Consider the following 18,803-nt stretch of genomic DNA (forward strand, 5'->3'; position numbering starts at 1 on the left):
TTGAACTTTACCTCAAAGAATGCAGAGTTAGTAGATTATTACCTCTTCGAGGTGTTGAATCCACTCCTATTTTGTTATATGGACTTCTGCACTTTTATACAATTCTACATCCCCCTGCATGGAACTCTGTGGCAGATTAGTGCTAAAGTTTTTTCATGTGTTATAATTTAATAACTACCTTTGAAACAAAAAAAGTAACATGCAATGGAATAAAGTCTATAGATTAAATGAATTGAGCCTTCTGATAGTGACTGCAACCATCAATATTTAGTATTATTGTATTTGAAGTCGTGTTTATATATATTGGATTACTTCCATTTAATCTGGTTCTCATTTATCTTCATTAAAGGAAATCCAGCTATGTACCATAATGCAGCCAATGTATAAAAAAATAAAAATAAAATAATAACTAATTTAATTTATTGCATCCCAAAAGACTTTTGTTATTCTCTGAAGAATATGCCTACTGTGTATACAGAATGCTTAAAAGACTAAGATGTGAGAGCATTGCACAAATATTGGTATTATCAGTGATTAGGAGATGACAATGTGGAAAAGGTGAGGACAAACAACATTCCAAAATATTTTATATTCATCTTATTTTATGTTAGCTTTACTAAATTTAAAAACATATATAGGGATATAATTTTCTTTGCAATTAATAACAGAGTAAAATCATCACAAATAATGAGCTTATTTGTCACTACAACTAATATTGACTGAAAAATGTAACATGTACTGAAATGTACGAAGTCTTAACAGTCCTGTATTATAGAGATGTAATCTCTTCATGATTTATAATAAGTGCCTTTTAGGGGAGAAAAATCTCCATAATATGGCATTCTATGAAACACAGTACAATATTTTTACTTCATATGTCAGTGTATAAAATTGGAGATATATGGAGGTACATTTTTGGCCAGCAGATTTCTATTGATGCTATATGGCTCGATATATTTTAGAACTTCTGTAATATATCCATGCGCACGAGAACTACATTTTGTGGCCTCTTACAGCAATAATTTCCAACTTTTTGCGTTTCAATAGTTTTTAATTAAATTGTTAAATTTTCAGAACAAAGTTCAACATGTTAAATCAGTAGGACATCAGATACAAAGTGAGAAATCAGTTGCAGTTTTCATAAAAGAAAAAACAAAGTTATATATGGTACCTTTTCTATTTCCGGTCCTTAAGCATATAAAGTAAAATACTCTTGATACATAGATTAAGGAAACGATTAAAAAATAATAAAATAGATAAAGTTTATTAAAGTGCTTAACCACTACGTAATGTTCAAGTGTTTTTATATAGCTCCTGATAACGTCTATGGGTATACGTATTTAAAGGAATATTTTTGGTGTGAAATTTTATTAAATCTTTTATACATTGCTTGCATTTTGTTCATGTGTACCATGTGGACATATGATGAAATTTTGGCAATGGCAATGTATTACAAGCAAGCATTGTCTCATATATGTAGGTCTGGTTGATCAACACGATTGTTTTTCCGATATTGGAAATATCAATAGTTTTCTAATGTCCCAAGTTTGGTAAGGCAAATAATTTTCTTCCTAAAATTCCATATTTGAATTGGATTACATGATAACTCAAATTTAATGGTGCTAATGACGAGGATTTTTGGAATGTTTGTCCAACCAAAGATGACAATAATTGCAAGACAGCATCCCAGTATTGTTGGAGAAAAGGGCAACTTCACAACAAATGTATATTCAGTTCTTTAATTTTCCTCAAGAATATACTAAATACATGTGAGTTACCCTTTAATGAAGAAGATTTATGCTTATGAAGGTAATGTTGTATTTGTAAGTATTTATATATGTCCCCTGAATATAGGAAATATTTAGACCATCATTGCTCAAAAAGGATAAGGAGTTCTCCTTGTGAAATGTGTATATGGTTGGACATACCCTGTGAGATTCATCTGCAGACATTCAAATCAGGAATGACTTGTTGAAGTAGAGAAACTAAATCCTTTGGAAGGAATGGAAGGAATTTACCGAAATAAATGGAGACAACATTTTGTTCATTTAACAAAAGAAACATTGTAGTAGTTTTGTTGGAAGAGTAAGGATTAGGTATAGTAATTTTGGCACTGATAACATTTTGAAAGTTGCTATTCTCCCCAGTCACAAAGTTTCGAACTTAGTGAGTCTCTGGAACTTTTTCTGTAGTAGTTGTTATACCTACATCCATCACATTGCCAATTAAAGGGATATTTATATTGTAAATAGTATAGTATATCGTTAGAAATGTTCAGGTGTAAAATGTAAGATTTTTGTATACTGATTTTTTAGTAGATAAAGTTCCAAATGCAAAAAAATCTTTCCGCGCTGCTGTCAAGTTTCTCTTACAAAGAAAAAATGAATATGAACTGTCATGGCAGACAGTAATTAAACATATAATTCACTGGTTTTAATTCCAAAGAATAAAAATACAAAACTTGCTGCAGAGAATAGCTCTGCAGCAAAGATCTTTACAACGCGTTTCAGCGTTCTATAAAACGCCTTTATCAAGTGATACTTGATAAAGGCGTTTTATAGAACGCTGAAACGCGTTGTAAAGATCTTTGCTGCAGAGCTATTCTCTGCAGCAAGTTTTGTATTTTTATTCTTTGGAATTAAAACCAGTGAATTATATGTTTAATTACTGTCTGCCATGACAGTTCATATTCATTTTTTCTTTGTAAGAGAAACTTGACAGCAGCGCGGAAAGATTTTTTTGCATTTGGAACTTTATCTTTCAACCCATCGAGGGGATTTTTCTCCCTTTGGGGTTTTGTTTCTTTCCTGACGTCTCTCCTCCCTCATCGGAGGATATTGGGATTCTCTTCATTTACTACGGGTCTACCTGGACTACAGGTGCCAGCGGGTAGCTCCCGTATGATCTTCTGGTCTATGGGAACCCCGCTGGGCACCAGGTGAGTCCTTTTCACTATCTATTTCCTGGTGGCGCGGATCATTATTTTGATTTTTTAGTAGGAAATTTGGATTAATTCTTTTATCACCTCAAATGCATTTTCTAGGGAGGATATAGGATTAGTTAATAGCTAGATAACATTGTCTGCACATAGTGATATTAGATGGAAAATATCTTCAATCTGTATGCCTTTCATAGAAGCTTTCTCTCTAAATGCTTGCACTAGAGGTTCCAAAGAAAACATAATTATTAACAGGGATAGTGGACAACCCTGTCTAGTGCAATTTAATATATTTAAATCATCTGATAGGGTCCTATTCATATAATATATGTAAGAATAGATATACATGTAAGAAAGTGACCCCTGAACCCTCTTTTTATAGAGCTGTATGTCCAATTTATGCAGACAAATGCTTTTTCTACGTCCAAAGCTAGGAAACTTGCTGGAGTTTCGTAGTTTCCATGCAGTGAGAAAATTTAAGTACCGTCAAGTGTTATCCAGGGCTTGTCTTTCTTTCTCAAGTCCCACTTGATCCTTTTGAATCAAAGTTGATAGGATAGGTGCTAATTGAGAGCCTAGTAATTTTGCATAAAGTTTTATAGCTGTGTTTAATAACTAAATTGCTCAGAAAGTTTGGAAGACATAGGGTTGTTTCCCTGGTTTAGCGAGTGTGACTATAAAAGCCTGTTTGTTTTCTTTAGGGAAAGTACCTGTAGTCATTACAAGTTGAAATGTTGTGCACATATATGGAGATAGAATTTCTTGAATTCTCTCATAGTAGACATTTATAAAAATAAGACCATCTGACCTGGTGATTTACCTGATATTAGAGAATTGATATGTTTGAGTATTTTTGCAACTGCGATTGGCGCATCAAGTAATTATTTTTGTTTCTCAGAGGGAGTAGCAATATTGATCTTTTGTAAACATTTTTGGATTTGTGATGTACTTGGAAATTTGAAGGGGTCATCCTTTAGATTATAGGAGTGCCGAAAAGTAATCTTTAGAGCTATTTGCTGTATCTTTAGGGTTTATGAGATTATCTTTTTTATTTCTATCTAGTAAATATGGGATCCACAATTGAATATGGTGAGCTTTAAGTTGGAAAACCAAAAGCTTCTGAGACCTGTTGTTTTGTGAGCAATATTGGGCCTTAATTCTTTGTAGTTTCCTTTCATAATTTTGGAGTAATTATAATTGTAGTTTATCTCTGTAATGAAAAAACTCCTCTGCTTGTTGGGCGGATTGTTTTTGCATATGTTGTATGTTGAGGATCTTAATTTTTTCTTTATTTTTTCATATAATTGCCTATTCTGAAAAAGTAGCCCTTTATATATGCTTTATGTACATTCCACAATATATGCGTATTCAAATCTGAAGAATCATTAATAGCAAAATATTATTTTCAATCATATTCCAGATCAGTTCTGTGTCTCATTTGTGATAAAAAAAAATATCATTGCTGCATCAAATATACGTTGGTGCTTGATTATACTCTTCAGCTATAGTCAAGGATATTGCAGCATGATCCGACCAGGTGATCACGGCAACTGTTAACTTCTGAAAAAGGGAGAACCTCTCTATTTACTATGAACATATCAATCCTGGAATAACTGTTATTAACATGCAAATAGAATGAGTAATCCCTTCCAGAACTATGCATGGCACACCAAACATTGTAAGAGTTTCTCCCTCCATCACATTTCATATAATGTAAAGGAAAGATCCACGGCAGCACTACGATGCAGACATCGATAAAACCGTTTTATTCCTCCATCAGAAGTATGGTTGCGACGTTTCAACCTCTAACATTAGTAGGTCTTTCCTTTATATGTATATCTTGTGGAATCAAGGTCTGAGTTCCTTCTTTCATTTGGCTCTGCATCATTGGATCCTGCCCTATTTGGAATAAGTGAGTGCTGCTTGTGTAAACTATATTCTATGACATTTCATGTAATGAATGTGCGTAACTGCGTAGCCCAGAGATGGTGTCCAAAGTAGCATCTGAAACTGCATTAAATGTCCACATATTTACTGAGCGCTGCCTCTGCTTGGTCACAGGGCTTAGCCAATCAGAAGCAGCGCTTTCAGGAGGGGTGGATTTTTCAATCCCCAGCCAGAAGAGAAGCTGAAGAAGAGTGCCGGTGACGCCAGAGATGACCAAAGCGTTAAAACATTGCACATGTGAACGGAGCCATTGGAAGTCATTGGCTTCATAATTTTGTGATTTCTTGTAGCCTTGCAGCGCTAGGAAATTGTGCGATTTCCTCACTAGTGTGAAGGCACCCCTAAAGTTTTGAAAGTCTGTACTCCTACTCCTGTCATCTTGGGACTCCACGCTAAGTTCTAAGGAAAATCAGGAACTCTGGATCAGAGATGCTATTGTAGATTTTTTAAATTATTATTATGCTTGGTTATCTAGTTGTCACAGTTTGTGCTCCTGGGTATTGTGGTACTATTCATTGACAGGAACACAACTTTGCAGGTCTAAGTTAATTTGGCTGTCTGTGCAGTGGATCAGCCTAGACAAGCCAATCACCATGGGTCTTGTGCACATATATTCCAGCCCCTCTTACCAGAGGGTGATGATCATTTTCCTGACTGCATTCTGCTGTGTACATGCATGCTGTTTGGCCTGTTGTTTATTTGTCATATCTGTTGTATGTGGATTGGTCCATTTTTTGTCTGCTGGTTTGGTGTTACTGATGTTGGGTCTAAGGGCTCATGTCCACGGGCAAAATGTGATTTAAAATCCGCAGCGGATCTCCCGCGCGCGGATCCGCACCCCATAGGGATGCATTGACCACCCGCGGGTAGATAAATACCCGCGGATCGTCAATAAAAGGCATTTAAAAAAAAATGGAGCATGAAAAAATCTGGACCATGCTCCATTTTCGTGCGGGTCTCCCGCGGGGTCGGCTCCCGCGGGCTTCTATTGAAGCCTATGGAAGCCGTCCGGATCCGCGGGAGACCAAAAATAGGAATTTAAAAGAATTACTCACCCGGAGCGGGCGCTGAAGCTCTGCTCTTCCTCACGGCCGCATCTCCCTTGCTTCGGCTCGGCAGATGTGCCCGGCGCATGCGCGCGGCACGTCGACGACGTGCCGGCGACGTGCCGCCGGCGTCAGGAATTCATCCACCGGCCGAAAATGCAGATCCGGCCGTGAGGAACAGCAGAGCGTCCCCGCCCGCTACGGAAAGGTAAATGCTTTTAAATTCCTATTTTAAGCACTCATGTCCGCGGGGCAGGAGGGACCCGCTGCAGATTCTACATGGAGAATCTGCAGCGGATCTGATTTTCCCCGTGGACATGAGGCCTAAGTCTTGTTTTGTTTGTGTCTGCCACCTGTGTTCAGATGCCTGAGTCCCATTTGTTGCCACCCGTTCATGGGTCAGCAGATGAGTCTAGTTGTGCGTGTTTCCTCCATCTGGTGCTGGTCTGAATTTGTTCTTTCTGACTTCTGATATGTACTTTGTTGCACCGCTAAGCTGGAGTATTGTATAAACTAGTTCACTGTTCTGTAGTTTTATAATATGCACCATCTGTGTACCTGGCTGCTATTCAGGGATAGACCCGATTGCCCTAGGTTCCTGACATGGTGCTGTCCTTATCATGCTGATTACTTCACCACTTGTAGACAGATTTCTCCGTTCCCCTTAGACCAGGGTCAAATACCTTGTTATTTTTCACTTTATGACATTTTTAGCCCTGTATGTCCAATAAAAAAGTGTTCATTTGCTGGATTGTCTGTGTCTCTCATGTTACCATGTTTCCGTGTTTTCTCATAATATTATATTTAGTGCCAGCTTTATTAGAATCATCTGGATTGATCAGTCAACCAATAGTTAACAACTATAGAACTGTATACATATTACTTCTGATTTGGTAAAAGTACTTAGGTACATGATAACAGAACTGTTTCTTTTATAGATTGGCTGAATTTAAAGCTGATATTATGTGGAAGACGGAAAATATTACATTTTCTGAGGGATTTGTTCTCCTAGGATTAGTGAGGACGGCATCACTGCAAAAGATTTTCTTTGCATTGTTTCTTCTCATCTACAGCATGACAGTCATGGGCAATCTTTTAATAATTTCTGTAATTAGATTAGACTCCTGTTTGCATAAACCCATGTACTATTTTCTCTCCAACCTATCAGTCTTAGAAATCTTTTATACCACAACCATCACACCAAACACACTACGGAATTTCCTTACTGAAGACCGGAGCATTTCTTTTGTGGGCTGCTTCACCCAGATGTTTTTCTTCGTTGCATTAGGGGGCTCTGAGTGTGTCCTCCTCACCGTTATGGCTTTTGACAGATATATTGCTATATGTCGGCCCTTGTTATATTCCAATTATATGAATTCATTATTTTGCTTCCAGCTTTCTCTGCTCTCCTATTTTGTAGGTTCTATAAATTCTCTTACACATACAGTTTTTGCTGCAGTATTACCTTATTGTAAAGATCATCAAATTGATCATTTCTTTTGTGACATTCCTGCAGTGCTGAAGCTTTCTTGCAGAGACACCTACCTTAATGAACTAGTTTCCCTTCTGTTTGGGGTAGTTGTAGTGCTAGGTAGTCTCATGCTTATACTTGTTTCATATCTCTATATACTCAGCGCTGTGGTTAATATCCGGAGTATGGCTGGAAGACCAAAAGCATTTTCCACTTGTGGCTCACATGTCTTGGTGGTTACCATTTTCTTCGGGACAATTATATCTACTTATATGCATCCAGGCAGCAGCTCATCATCTGAGCAGAACAGGGTCCTTTCTATAATGTATGGCATTGTTACACCCCTTATTAATCCTGTCATTTACAGCATGAGAAATATAGATTTTCTGAAAGCTATACATAAGTCAGTGATAAAGATAAAATATTAATTTGACTCACTATATTTTAACTTCACAACTTTAAGTATTGTTCTTAACAGTAAAAATATAGCAAATAAATTGAATCATACTTGTAATGAAAATGTAGAAAGTTTTTCTTAATACATGATCATCCGCTGGTCAAATATATGTTATAAATCATTTAAACCTTTATGAATGCAGTTATCTTTAGCCTTTAAGTTGTATTCCAAGAGTTGAAGAAATCTAATATGAAAAAGCCTACAGGCTTTTTCTTGCACCACAGTTTCACCCCTTTGCGTGACCTTTGGTGGATGACTTGGGTGTCATTAAATTTAGTGACACCCTCACCACTGCTGTAACATCTTTAAATTTGACTTTGAGACATCAAGTGACCTGTGAGGGCAGCTCAAAATTCCTATGTTAAGTCTATGAGTGTGCTCCACTAGGGAGAGTGAAACGTTGGTAAGCAGTGTGAGCGGTGTAGAGGGTGAACGGTGCTGAAGGGGAGAGAGAGTGTCACTAAGCGAACGTGAGCCGTGCTGATGGAGAGAAGGCTGAGCGGTGCTGATAAAGAGAAGGGCGAACGGTGCTGATAGAGAGAAAGGGTGAGCAGTGCTGAGATAGAGAAAGGGCGAGCAGTGCTGACAGAGAGAAGGGCGAGCAGTGCTGAAAGAGGTGAGAGAGGGAGGAAAGACTAGAGGCAATGGGATAGAACTGAAAGGGAAGAGATACAAATTAGATATTAGAAAAAACTTTCTGACAACGAGGGTGATCAATGAGTGGAACAGGTTGCCATGGGAGGTGGAGAGTTCTTCTTCAATGGAAGTGTTTAAACAAAGGCTGGACAAATATCTGTCTGGGATGGTTTAGTGATTCTGCATTGAGCAGGGGGTTGGACCCGGTGAGCCTGGAGGTCCCTTCCAACTATGATTCTATGAGAAAACTTCATATGTTAAGTGTATTGGCAGCGCTGCTATGAAGTTTGAAATATTGGTAAGCGAATGCAAGGATGGGGGAAGCGGGGAGGGAGGGGAGGAGAGGGGGAGATCTCTGCTATGCACAGCTATACACACTCAGCTCTGCTACACGCAGCTATACTCAGCTCTGCTACACGCAGCTATACACACTCAGCACTACTACACACAGCTATACACACTTAGTGCTGCTACATGCTGCTATGCACACTCAGCGCGGCTACAAGCAGCTATACACACTCAGCTCTGTTAAACGCTACTATACACACTCAGCTCTGCTACACGCAGGTATATAGTAGTCTACAGCTCAGTGACTGTATTCATCTGCAGAGTATGTCAGAGATACAAGATATTACCGCAGGATACACCGAATATACTGGCGGCTCTACAGTAACATATACTATGCTAGATGGCGTATTATACCGACATGTAATATACACTAATTGACTTGTTCCTATGTCCCCAAAACGTGAAAGACCAAGCCGTAGACGGCGAACACTTTAAGCCGAATGCAGTTCTTAAAATATTTACAACCATTTTTCCAAATATTTTATGTTTGCTAAGCGAACATCATGTCAATCTAGTTAACATAACAGCAGGAAATAATATAGCAGGAGGATAATATAAATTATCTCTGTGTGTGTATATACTAAGGAGAATATAACTGACCTTTGTGTATACATACTTAGGAGAATCTAACTGACCTCTGTGTGCATATACTGAAAGGCTGTAAAGTACATAAGCAAGCGGCCATTGACTGCAGGGAGGGAGCGAACTATTAAGGCTAAGAGGGGGCTGCAACCTCCAGTTTGGGGATAAATTTGAATAAATAAGGGCATTACCTTGAAGAGTAAAAAGTGAGGAGAGTTGGAGGGATGGCATATTCTTTAGAGAGACATTGGTACATGCAGTCTGAGAAGAATCTAAGGCTCCCCTATGTGTGTACATATTTTATTCCTCTGAAGTAACCATTACTTCATAACTTTTTCTGTGCAAACAATGGGTAAACACCTGTACCAAATTAACTTGGGCAAAGCCGTGTATGTCAGCTAGTATCAATATATAAGGCAAGTGATCTGTTTAGATTTCTATAGCTGGAGTGAGAAGATAGATAGATAGATAGATAGATAGATAGATAGATAGATACTGTAGATAGATATGAGAGATAATGTAGTTCGTAGAAGAACTGTAGCTGTTCAGCACAGGCATTACTGCTCTCCTCAGCTTTCCTACACAGAGCCAGTATGCTCTGCTTTGATGTATCTAGATAGATAGATAGATAGATACAGGTCTTGTGACACCGCTGCCTCTTCTCCTGGGTTACATGCTGGTATGCTGTCCAACCCCCGCATGACCCTGCATCCACAGTGCACACAAAATTTTCCCTGCGCAGCATTCAGCTGCCCTCATGCCACACGCTCGCTTCATAGCCACACTACCCTCATGTCTATTTCTAAGTGCACACTAGATGAGGAGGAACCGGAGGCACACACTGCAGAGGGTTGGCAGGGCCAGGAAGTGACCCTCTCTGAAAGTGTGGGTAATAGCCCGCAATGCTGTTGAGAATTGATGATAAATTGACGTACGATCATCATTCCAATCCTGTGCCACCTCCGTCACAAAATTGTCAGGAGCCGCAAACCATAAAGGGGACTCAGGTGCCTGTACTTCTACACATGTCCACAATGCAACAATACTCCGTGTGGGAAGCATGTGAGCAGGCCCAGGGTCAGGCTCGGTCCCAGCCTCCACCTTGTGTGTGACCCAACTTGCCGTGAGTTACATAGCAATGGGAAATCCATATATCTCCACACAATTCATTCTGTGTAGGTGTCAGATAGCTCAACACCGCAATGGGAAGTCTTTGAGTTCTTTGGGCTCGCCTATACTGTCGGTGCACAAAGATGGTATTACACAGGAAGAAATCAAAGTGCCCAAACATGGCAGAGTTTCAATCCACCAAGGACCTCGGCCTTGGCCCACATTTCTGCCCAAGTCAGTCAGTGTATTTGTGCCAGATAGGTAAAACACCGCGATGGGTAGTCTTTGTGCACCCACAGCATAGGCAAACCACAGTAACATTTCTGTGGCAAGAGTATAGGTGGACCCCAGTAAAAAATTTTATAGCAAGAGTATAGGCGGACCCTAGTAACATTTCTGCAGCAAAAGTATAGGCAGACCCCTCAAACCATTCAGTAGAAACTGCATAGGCGGACTCCAGTAACATTTCTGTAGCAAAAGTATAGGCAGCCCCCAGTAACATTTCTGTAGCAAGTGTATAGGTGGACCCCAGTAACATTTCTGTAGCAAGACTATAGGTGGACCCCAGTAACATTTCTGTAGCAAAAGTATAGATGAACCCCGCAAACCATTCAGTAAAAGAGGTATAGGTAGACCCCAGTAACATTTCTGTAGCAAAAGTATAGGTAAATCCCTCAAACCATTCAGTAAAAGAGGTATAGGTAGACACCAGTAACATTTCTGTAGCAAAAGTATAGGTGAACCCCTTAAACCATTCAGTAGAAACTGCATAGGCGGACCGCAGTAACATTTCTGTAGCAAAAGTATAGGCAGACCCCAATAACATTTCTGTAGCAAGAGTATAGGCGGGCCCCAGTAACATTTCTGCAGCAAAAGTATAGGCTAACCCCTCTAACCATTCCGTAGAAACTGCATAGGCAGACCCCTGTGACATTTCTGTAGCAAGAGTATAGGCGGACCCCAGTAACATTTCTATAGCAAGAGTATAGGCGGACACCAGTAACATTTCTTCAGCAAAAGTATAGGCAGACCCCAGTAACATTTCTGTAGCAAGAGTATGGGCGAACCCCTCAAACTATTCAGTAGAAAAGGTATAGGCAGACCCCAGTAACATTTCTGTAGCAAGAGTATAGGCGGACCCCAGTAACATTTCTGTAGCAAAAGTATAGGCAGCCCCCAGTAACATTTCTGTAGCAAGTGTATAGGTGGACCCCAGTAACATTTCTGTAGCAAGACTATAGGTGGACCCCAGTAACATTTCTGTAGCAAAAGTATAGATGAACCCCGCAAACCATTCAGTAAAAGAGGTATAGGTAGACCCCAGTAACATTTCTGTAGCAAAAGTATAGGTAAATCCCTCAAACCATTCAGTAAAAGAGGTATAGGTAGACACCAGTAACATTTCTGTAGCAAAAGTATAGGTGAACCCCTTAAACCATTCAGTAGAAACTGCATAGGCGGACCGCAGTAACATTTCTGTAGCAAAAGTATAGGCAGACCCCAATAACATTTCTGTAGCAAGAGTATAGGCGGGCCCCAGTAACATTTCTGCAGCAAAAGTATAGGCTAACCCCTCTAACCATTCCGTAGAAACTGCATAGGCAGACCCCTGTGACATTTCTGTAGCAAAAGTATAGGTGAACCCCTCAAACTATTCAGTAGAATAGGTATAGGCAGACCCCAGTAACATTTTTGTAGCAAAGGTTTAAGTAGACCCCTGTAATATTTCTGTAGCAAGAGTGTAGACGAACCCCTGAAACATCAGTGTACCAAGAGTATAGGCGAATCCCTGAAAAAATTTGGTTACCAAGAGTGTAGGCGAAGGATGGAAAAATTAGTTAGATAACAGTATAGGCGAGGGCCAGAAAAATTGGTGTACCAAGAGTACAAGTGCACCCCTGAAAAATTGCTCAACCACGAGGGCAGGTGAAACCCATAAACCTTTTTTAAAGATACAGCTCGCTGTTGCTTAATTTGTAGATATGAGCGAGCGTACTCGGCCACGCCCCTTTTTCACCCGAGTACCGCGATTTTCGAGTACTTCTGTACTCGGGCGAAAAGATTTGAGGGGCGCCGTGGGTGAGTGGGGGGTTACAGCGGGGAGTGGGGGGGGGAGAGGGAGAGAGAGAGGGTTCCCCCCTGTTCCCCGCTGCTACCCCCCGCACGCCACGCCTCCCCCCGTCCCCCGGCGCCCCCCGGCGCCCCCCAAATCTTTTCACCCGAGTACTGAAGTACTCAAAAATCGTGGTGCTCGATCGAGTAATTACTAGAAACGAGTACGTTCGCTCATCTCTATTAATTTGTAACAGAGCCTGGAGGCAGCCCTGTGAAAAAAATTGGTGTCTGTTAAAGTATCAATGCTTTTGAAATGTTGAAAAATGTAAAAAAAAACTTTTAAACAGAGCCGTTTGGGCCGCAAAAAAATCGGCACTTCAGCGCGATGACATGCTGTTTTAGGAGGGGGAGGAGGAGTAATAATATTCGAGAGTGATTGACAAGGCTAATTCCCCCTTTTTTATGGTGATAGAGGATACTTTTTTCTCCTGTTGCAGCGAAAAGAATCATTAGGTTCCACTGCTTTCCGCCGGTGGAGAAGAGATGTCTGGGGAAATCCAGCCTTTGTTCATGTTTTCTGAATGTAAGCATGTCGGCACTGGCAGTTGACATGCGGGTACGCTTATCCGTGATGATTCCCCCAGCTGCACTAAACTCCTCTCTGATCCGTGATGATTCCCCCAGCTGCACTAAACTCCTCTGACAAGACGCTAGCGGCAGGGAAGGCCAGCACCTCCAGGGCGTACAGCGCAAGTTCGTGCCACATGTCCAGCTTTGACACCCAATAATTGTATGGAGCAGAGGAATCATGGAGGATGGTGGTACAATCGGCTACGTACTCCCTCACCATCTTTTTACAGTGGTCCCTCCGACTCAGCCTTGACTGGGGAGTGGTGACACAGTGTTGTTGGGGAGCCATAAAGCTGGCAAAGGCCTTGGAGAGTGTTCCCCTGCTGCGCTGGACATGCCGCTTGATCCTCACTCCTTCCCTGCTACTTGTCCCTCTGAACTGCGTCTTCTGCCACTAGCGCTGTCAGATGGGAACTTTAGCATCACTTTTTCCACCAGGGCCCTGTGTTATTGCATCACTCTCGTACCCCTTTCCTCTTCGGGATTGAGAGTGGAAAGATTCTCCTTATATCGTGGGTCGAGAAGGGTGTACATTCAGTAATCCGTGTTGGCCAGAATGCGTCTACCGCGAGGGTCCTGGGAAAGGCAGCCTAACATAAAGTCAGCCATGTGTGACAGGGTCCCTGTACACAACACATCACTGTCCTCACTAGGAAGATGACTTTCAGGATCCTCCTCCTCCTCTTCAGTCCATACATGCTGAACAGATGAGAGGCAAGCAGCATGGGTACCCTCTGCAGTGTGGCCAGCTGTCTCTTCCCCCTCCTCCTTCCCCTCCCCCTCCTCCTCCTCTTCCTCCATAATGCTAATGATTGCAGCATCGCCGCTCACCATCTGGGTAGACTCCTCAAAGTTTCCGAGGACCTGACAGATATCTGCCATCCATGCCAACTCCTCAGTAAAGAATTGGGGAGGCTGACTACCACTGCGCCGCCCATGTTGCAGCTGATATTCCACTATTGCTCTACACTGCTCGTACAGCTTGGCCAACATGTGCAGCATAGAATTCCAGAGTGTGGGCACATCGCACAGCAGTCGGTGCTCTGGCAGCTGAAACCGACGTTACAGGGTCCTCAGGGTGGCAGCGTCCGTGGTGGACTTGTGAAAATGTGCGCAGACGCGGCGCACCTTGCCGAGCAGGTCAGACAAGTTGGGGTAGTTTTTCAGAAACCGCTGAACCACCAGATTAAAGACGTGCGCCAGGTATGGCACGTGTGTGATGCTGCCAAGCTGCAGAGCCGCCACCAGGTTACGGCCGTTGTCACACATGAACATGCCCGGTTCGAGGCTCAGCGGCAAAAGCCAGAGGTCGCTTTGCTCCGTCAGGCCCTGTAACAGCTTGGGGGCCATGTGCCTCTTGTCACCTAAGCTGATTAGTTTCAACATTGCTTGTTGACGCTTGCCCACCGATGTGCTGCCGCGCTGCGCGCTACCGACTGCTGGCGACGTGCTCACACTTCTTAATTGAGAGGTAGAGGTGGCTGAGGAGGAGGAGGGGGAGGGTTTGGAGGAGGTGGCATAAAACGCCGCAGATACCAGCAGCGAGGTCGGACCCGCTATTCTCGGTGTGGGTAGGACGTGAGCGGTCCCAGGCTCTGACTCGGTTCCAGCCTCCACCAAGTTCACCCAATGTGCCATCAGGGAGATATAGTGGCCCTGCCCGCCATTACTTGTCCACGTGTCCGTGGTTAAGTGGACCTTCCCAGTAACCGCATTGGTGAGGGCACAATTTATGTTGCGGGAGACATGCTGGTGTAAGGCTGGGACGGCACATCGGGTAAAATAGGGGTGACTGGGGACCGAGTAGCGCGGGACCGCTGCCACTATCATGTTTTTGAAAGCCTCTGTTTCCACAAGCCTGTACGGCAGCATCTCCAGGCTGATTAATTTGGCAATGGGCACGTTTAAAGCTCGTGCATGCGGGTGAGTGGCGGCGTATTTGCGCTTTCGTTCCAACGCTTGTGTTAGCTTGTGACAGCTGAACACTGCGCTGAGAGACATTGCTGGATGGGGTGGAGGACGGTGGAGGTGAGGGTGTGGGTGCCGGCCGGGAGGTGTTCGTGCCTGTGTTCTGGGAGGTGGATTGGATCTGTGTGGCAGGTTGGGGCACAGGGAAGAGGCAGTGGTGTGACCCGGAGGCGGTGAATGGCCTTTGTCCCACCTTGTGGGGTGCTTGGCCTTTATATGCCTGCGCATGCTGGTGGTGGTGGCTCCCTGGCTCCCTGGCTGATCTTGGTGCGACACAGGTTGCACAGCACTGTTCGTCGGTCGTCCGCGCTCTCAGTAAAAAACATCCACACCTTTGAACACCTAGCCCTCTGCATGGAGGTTTGCCACGAGGTGGTGCTTTGGGAAACAGTAGGGAGATTCTTCGCTCTGGCCCTGCCTCTACCCCTGGCCACTCCACTGCCTCTTCCAACCTGTCCTGCTGCTGCACTTGCCTCCCCCTCTGAAGCCCTGTCCTCAGTAGGCTTAGAAAAGCAGGTGGGGTCAGTCACCTCATCGTCCAGCTGCTCTTCCTCCGAATCCTCTGTGCACTCCTCCCTCGGACTTACTGCCCTTACTACTACCTCACTGACAGACAACTGTGTCTCATCATCCTCATCCACAAAAAGGTCTTGAGACAGTTGCCAGAAGTCCCCAGCCTCATCACCCGGACTCCGGGAACTTTCTAAAGGTTGGACAAACTCCGCAGGTGAGAGAGTAACCATTTTTTCCCACTCATGGCAGGGACCCGAGAACAGTTCCTGGGAGTCTGCCTGCTCAGAATATGTCATTTACATAGAGTGAGGAGGCTGGGAGGAAGGAGGAGCAGCCAGAGGATTTAGAGTTGCAGTCCCTAGGCCGGGAGTAGTGGACTGCGTAGAAGACTGGGTGGGCGATACATTGCTGGAGGCATTTTCTGCCATCCACGACAGGACCTGCTCGCACTGCTCTGTTTGTAATAAAGGTCTACCACGCGGACCCGTAAATTGTGATATGAAGCTGGGGAGACCAGAAACTTGCCTCTCTCCTAATTCCGCAGCAGCCGGCTGTGATTCACTACGCCCCGGAACTTGGCCTGTGCGCACACTCTCACTTGGACGTTCGCGTCCTCGACCCTTACCCCTACTCCTCATCATGGCGGATTAAGAATAGAGCAGGGCCCAAATAAATTACCCCACTGTACAGCACTGACAACTGGGCCTTAATTCACCGCACACAGAGACTTGTAGATAGCGGAGGCTCTATGCTGTGACTTGAAAAAAGTAACCCGCTGTCTTGCGCTGATACCTAGGGGTAATTTACCACTCGCAGAGACTTGTAGATAAGAGAGGCTGTATGGAGTGGTAGAAGACTCTAAAGTCAGTGGGTAACTGCAGCTATCTCAACCCCACCAAGGAAAGGGTATTGTGAGACGCTCTGCACAGTGGCAGAGCTGAAATACTTTGCAGTGGCCCAGGAAATATGACAGTACTGTTTAGCGGTAAGACCTCTGTCTAATGCACTGCAAACACAGAACGATATAACTGAAGTCGTTTACAGTAGGCTAGGAAATATTAGAGTGCAGTTTCATGGTGAGAAATGGTTATATGGCACTGCAGGCTGATAAAGCTATTACTGAAAGTCTAGGAACAGGCCTAGATGCGTAATACAAAAATTGGCTCCCTACTGCTCCCAGCCGGCCACAACTATAATGCACATAGTCAGATGTAGCCCTAAGAAGGAGCGTTGGGTTTCTTGTACAGAGGATCAGGAGGACTGTATAACTTTCCCTATAGAAGTGGCTGCATCCCTAAACTCTGTGTTATGCAGTAGAGACACAGAAAGGTACAACTAAAGTTGTTTGCAGTAGGCTAGGAAATGTTAGAGTGCAGTTTCATGGTGAGAGCTGCTTGTACAGCACTGCAGGCTGAGAAAGCTATTACTGAAAGTCAGGAAACAGGCCTAGATGTGTAATACAAAAATTGATGCACTACTGCTCCCAGCCAGCCACAACTATAATGCACACAGTCAGATGTAGCTCTAAGAAGGAGTGTTGGGTTTCTTGTACAGAGGATTAGGAGGACTGTATAACTTTCCTTATAGAAGTGGCTGTGTCCCTAAACTCTGCGTTACGCAGTGCAGACACAGAAAGGTATAACTAAAGTTGTTTGCAGTAGACTAGCAAATGTTAGGGCTCCCACCCAGTAGCGTTTTTTTCTCCACTGCGCTGCGAGAGTAAGTGAAAACTCTTGCAGAGCAGTGCGAGAAATCGCAGCGATATCGCTGCGACAGTCTTTTCAACGGGGCCAGCGGCAGCAGCGCTAGCCCCATTGAAAAGATATGGGGAATGCCGCGGACTTCTGCCGCAGCTGTGGCAGGAGTTACCTTCATCCCTGCGGGGACCGCGGGGATGAAGGAACCCTCTGTCACAGCTGTGGCAGAAGTCAGCGGCATGCTATCCCATTGCTTTCAATCCCATTGAAAGCAGTGGTTTCTGACAAGCCCTGCAGAATGATTATCGGAGAAGGGCTTGAAATATAAGCCCTTTCCCGATAATCATAAAAAAGTGGTTAAAAAAATAATAAATAAGTTACTCACCTCTCCTGCACTCAGCCACGTCCTCCAGCTGGCTCCCCGGCACTGCTACTGAGCTCTTTCAGCAGACGGGGATTTAAAAATCCCCACCTCCTGAAAGGGCTGTGCAGATTGGCTGAGGTCTCAGCCAATAGCAGCTACTGCTTAGCTATTGGCTGAGCGCTCAGCCAATGGCAGATAGCTCTTAGCTATTCATTCAGATGTGGCAGAAGTCAACGGCGTTCTCCATATCTTTTCAATGGGGCTAGCGCTGCTGCCGCTGGCCCTATTGAAAAGACTGGCGATGTTGCAGCAATATCCCAGCGATTTTGGGATATCTGCCTGCGTTTTTCTCGCACTGCGATGCGACACTTTAACTTTAGAATCGCATCGCAGAACAGGCCTAGATGCGTAATACAAAAATTGATGCACTACTGCTCCCAGCCAGCCACAACTATAATGCACACGGTCAAATGTAGCCCAAAGAAGGAGCGTTGGGTTTCTTGTACAGAGGATCAGGAGGACTGTATAGTGTATAACTTTCCCTTTATAAGTAGCTGTGTCCCTACACTCTGCCTTATGCACTGGACACACAGAACAGTATAGCTGAAATGGCCTGCACAGCCCGAGATGCTTAAAAAAAAAATTGGTGCACTATTGCTCCCAGCCAGCCACAACCGTTGGGGTTCTTGACGACAGGATCCTACTCTAACACTTTCCCTATATCAGCAGCAGCACTTTCCCTAACCTCTGCCAGCATGCGTCTGAGGTGAGCCGTGGGCGGGACCAGTTTAAGTACTCGGCGGTCACCTGATCTCGCCAATCACTCACTACTGTGGGGGGGGGGGGGAGGGGGGTGAGAGGGCTGACACGTCACAGCAGGAAGTGGTAATGCCTTCCCCGCATGTCTATTGGCTAGAAAATGGCACAAAACATGCGTGGAAGGAAATGCAATTGACTCGAGTACCGAGTGGTGTTCGTCTCGAGTAACGAGCATCTCGAGTACCCTAATACTCGAACGAGCATGAAGCTCAGACGAGTGTG

At 43.7% G+C, this 18,803-nt stretch overlaps 1 protein-coding gene across 1 annotated transcript; it reads left to right on the forward strand.

Annotated features, from left to right (window-relative positions):
* The first annotated feature begins 6,894 nt into the window (after positions 1-6,894).
* LOC136628855 (olfactory receptor 5AP2-like) lies at positions 6,895-7,830 on the forward strand. Its single transcript, XM_066604948.1, has one exon. It carries the CDS (start codon positions 6,895-6,897, stop codon positions 7,828-7,830), a length of 936 nt encoding a protein of 311 aa, XP_066461045.1.
* The last annotated feature ends 10,973 nt before the right edge of the window (positions 7,831-18,803 follow it).

Source organism: Eleutherodactylus coqui, chromosome 5 (genome assembly GCF_035609145.1).
Source record: "Eleutherodactylus coqui strain aEleCoq1 chromosome 5, aEleCoq1.hap1, whole genome shotgun sequence".
NCBI lineage: Eukaryota > Metazoa > Chordata > Amphibia > Anura > Eleutherodactylidae > Eleutherodactylus > Eleutherodactylus coqui.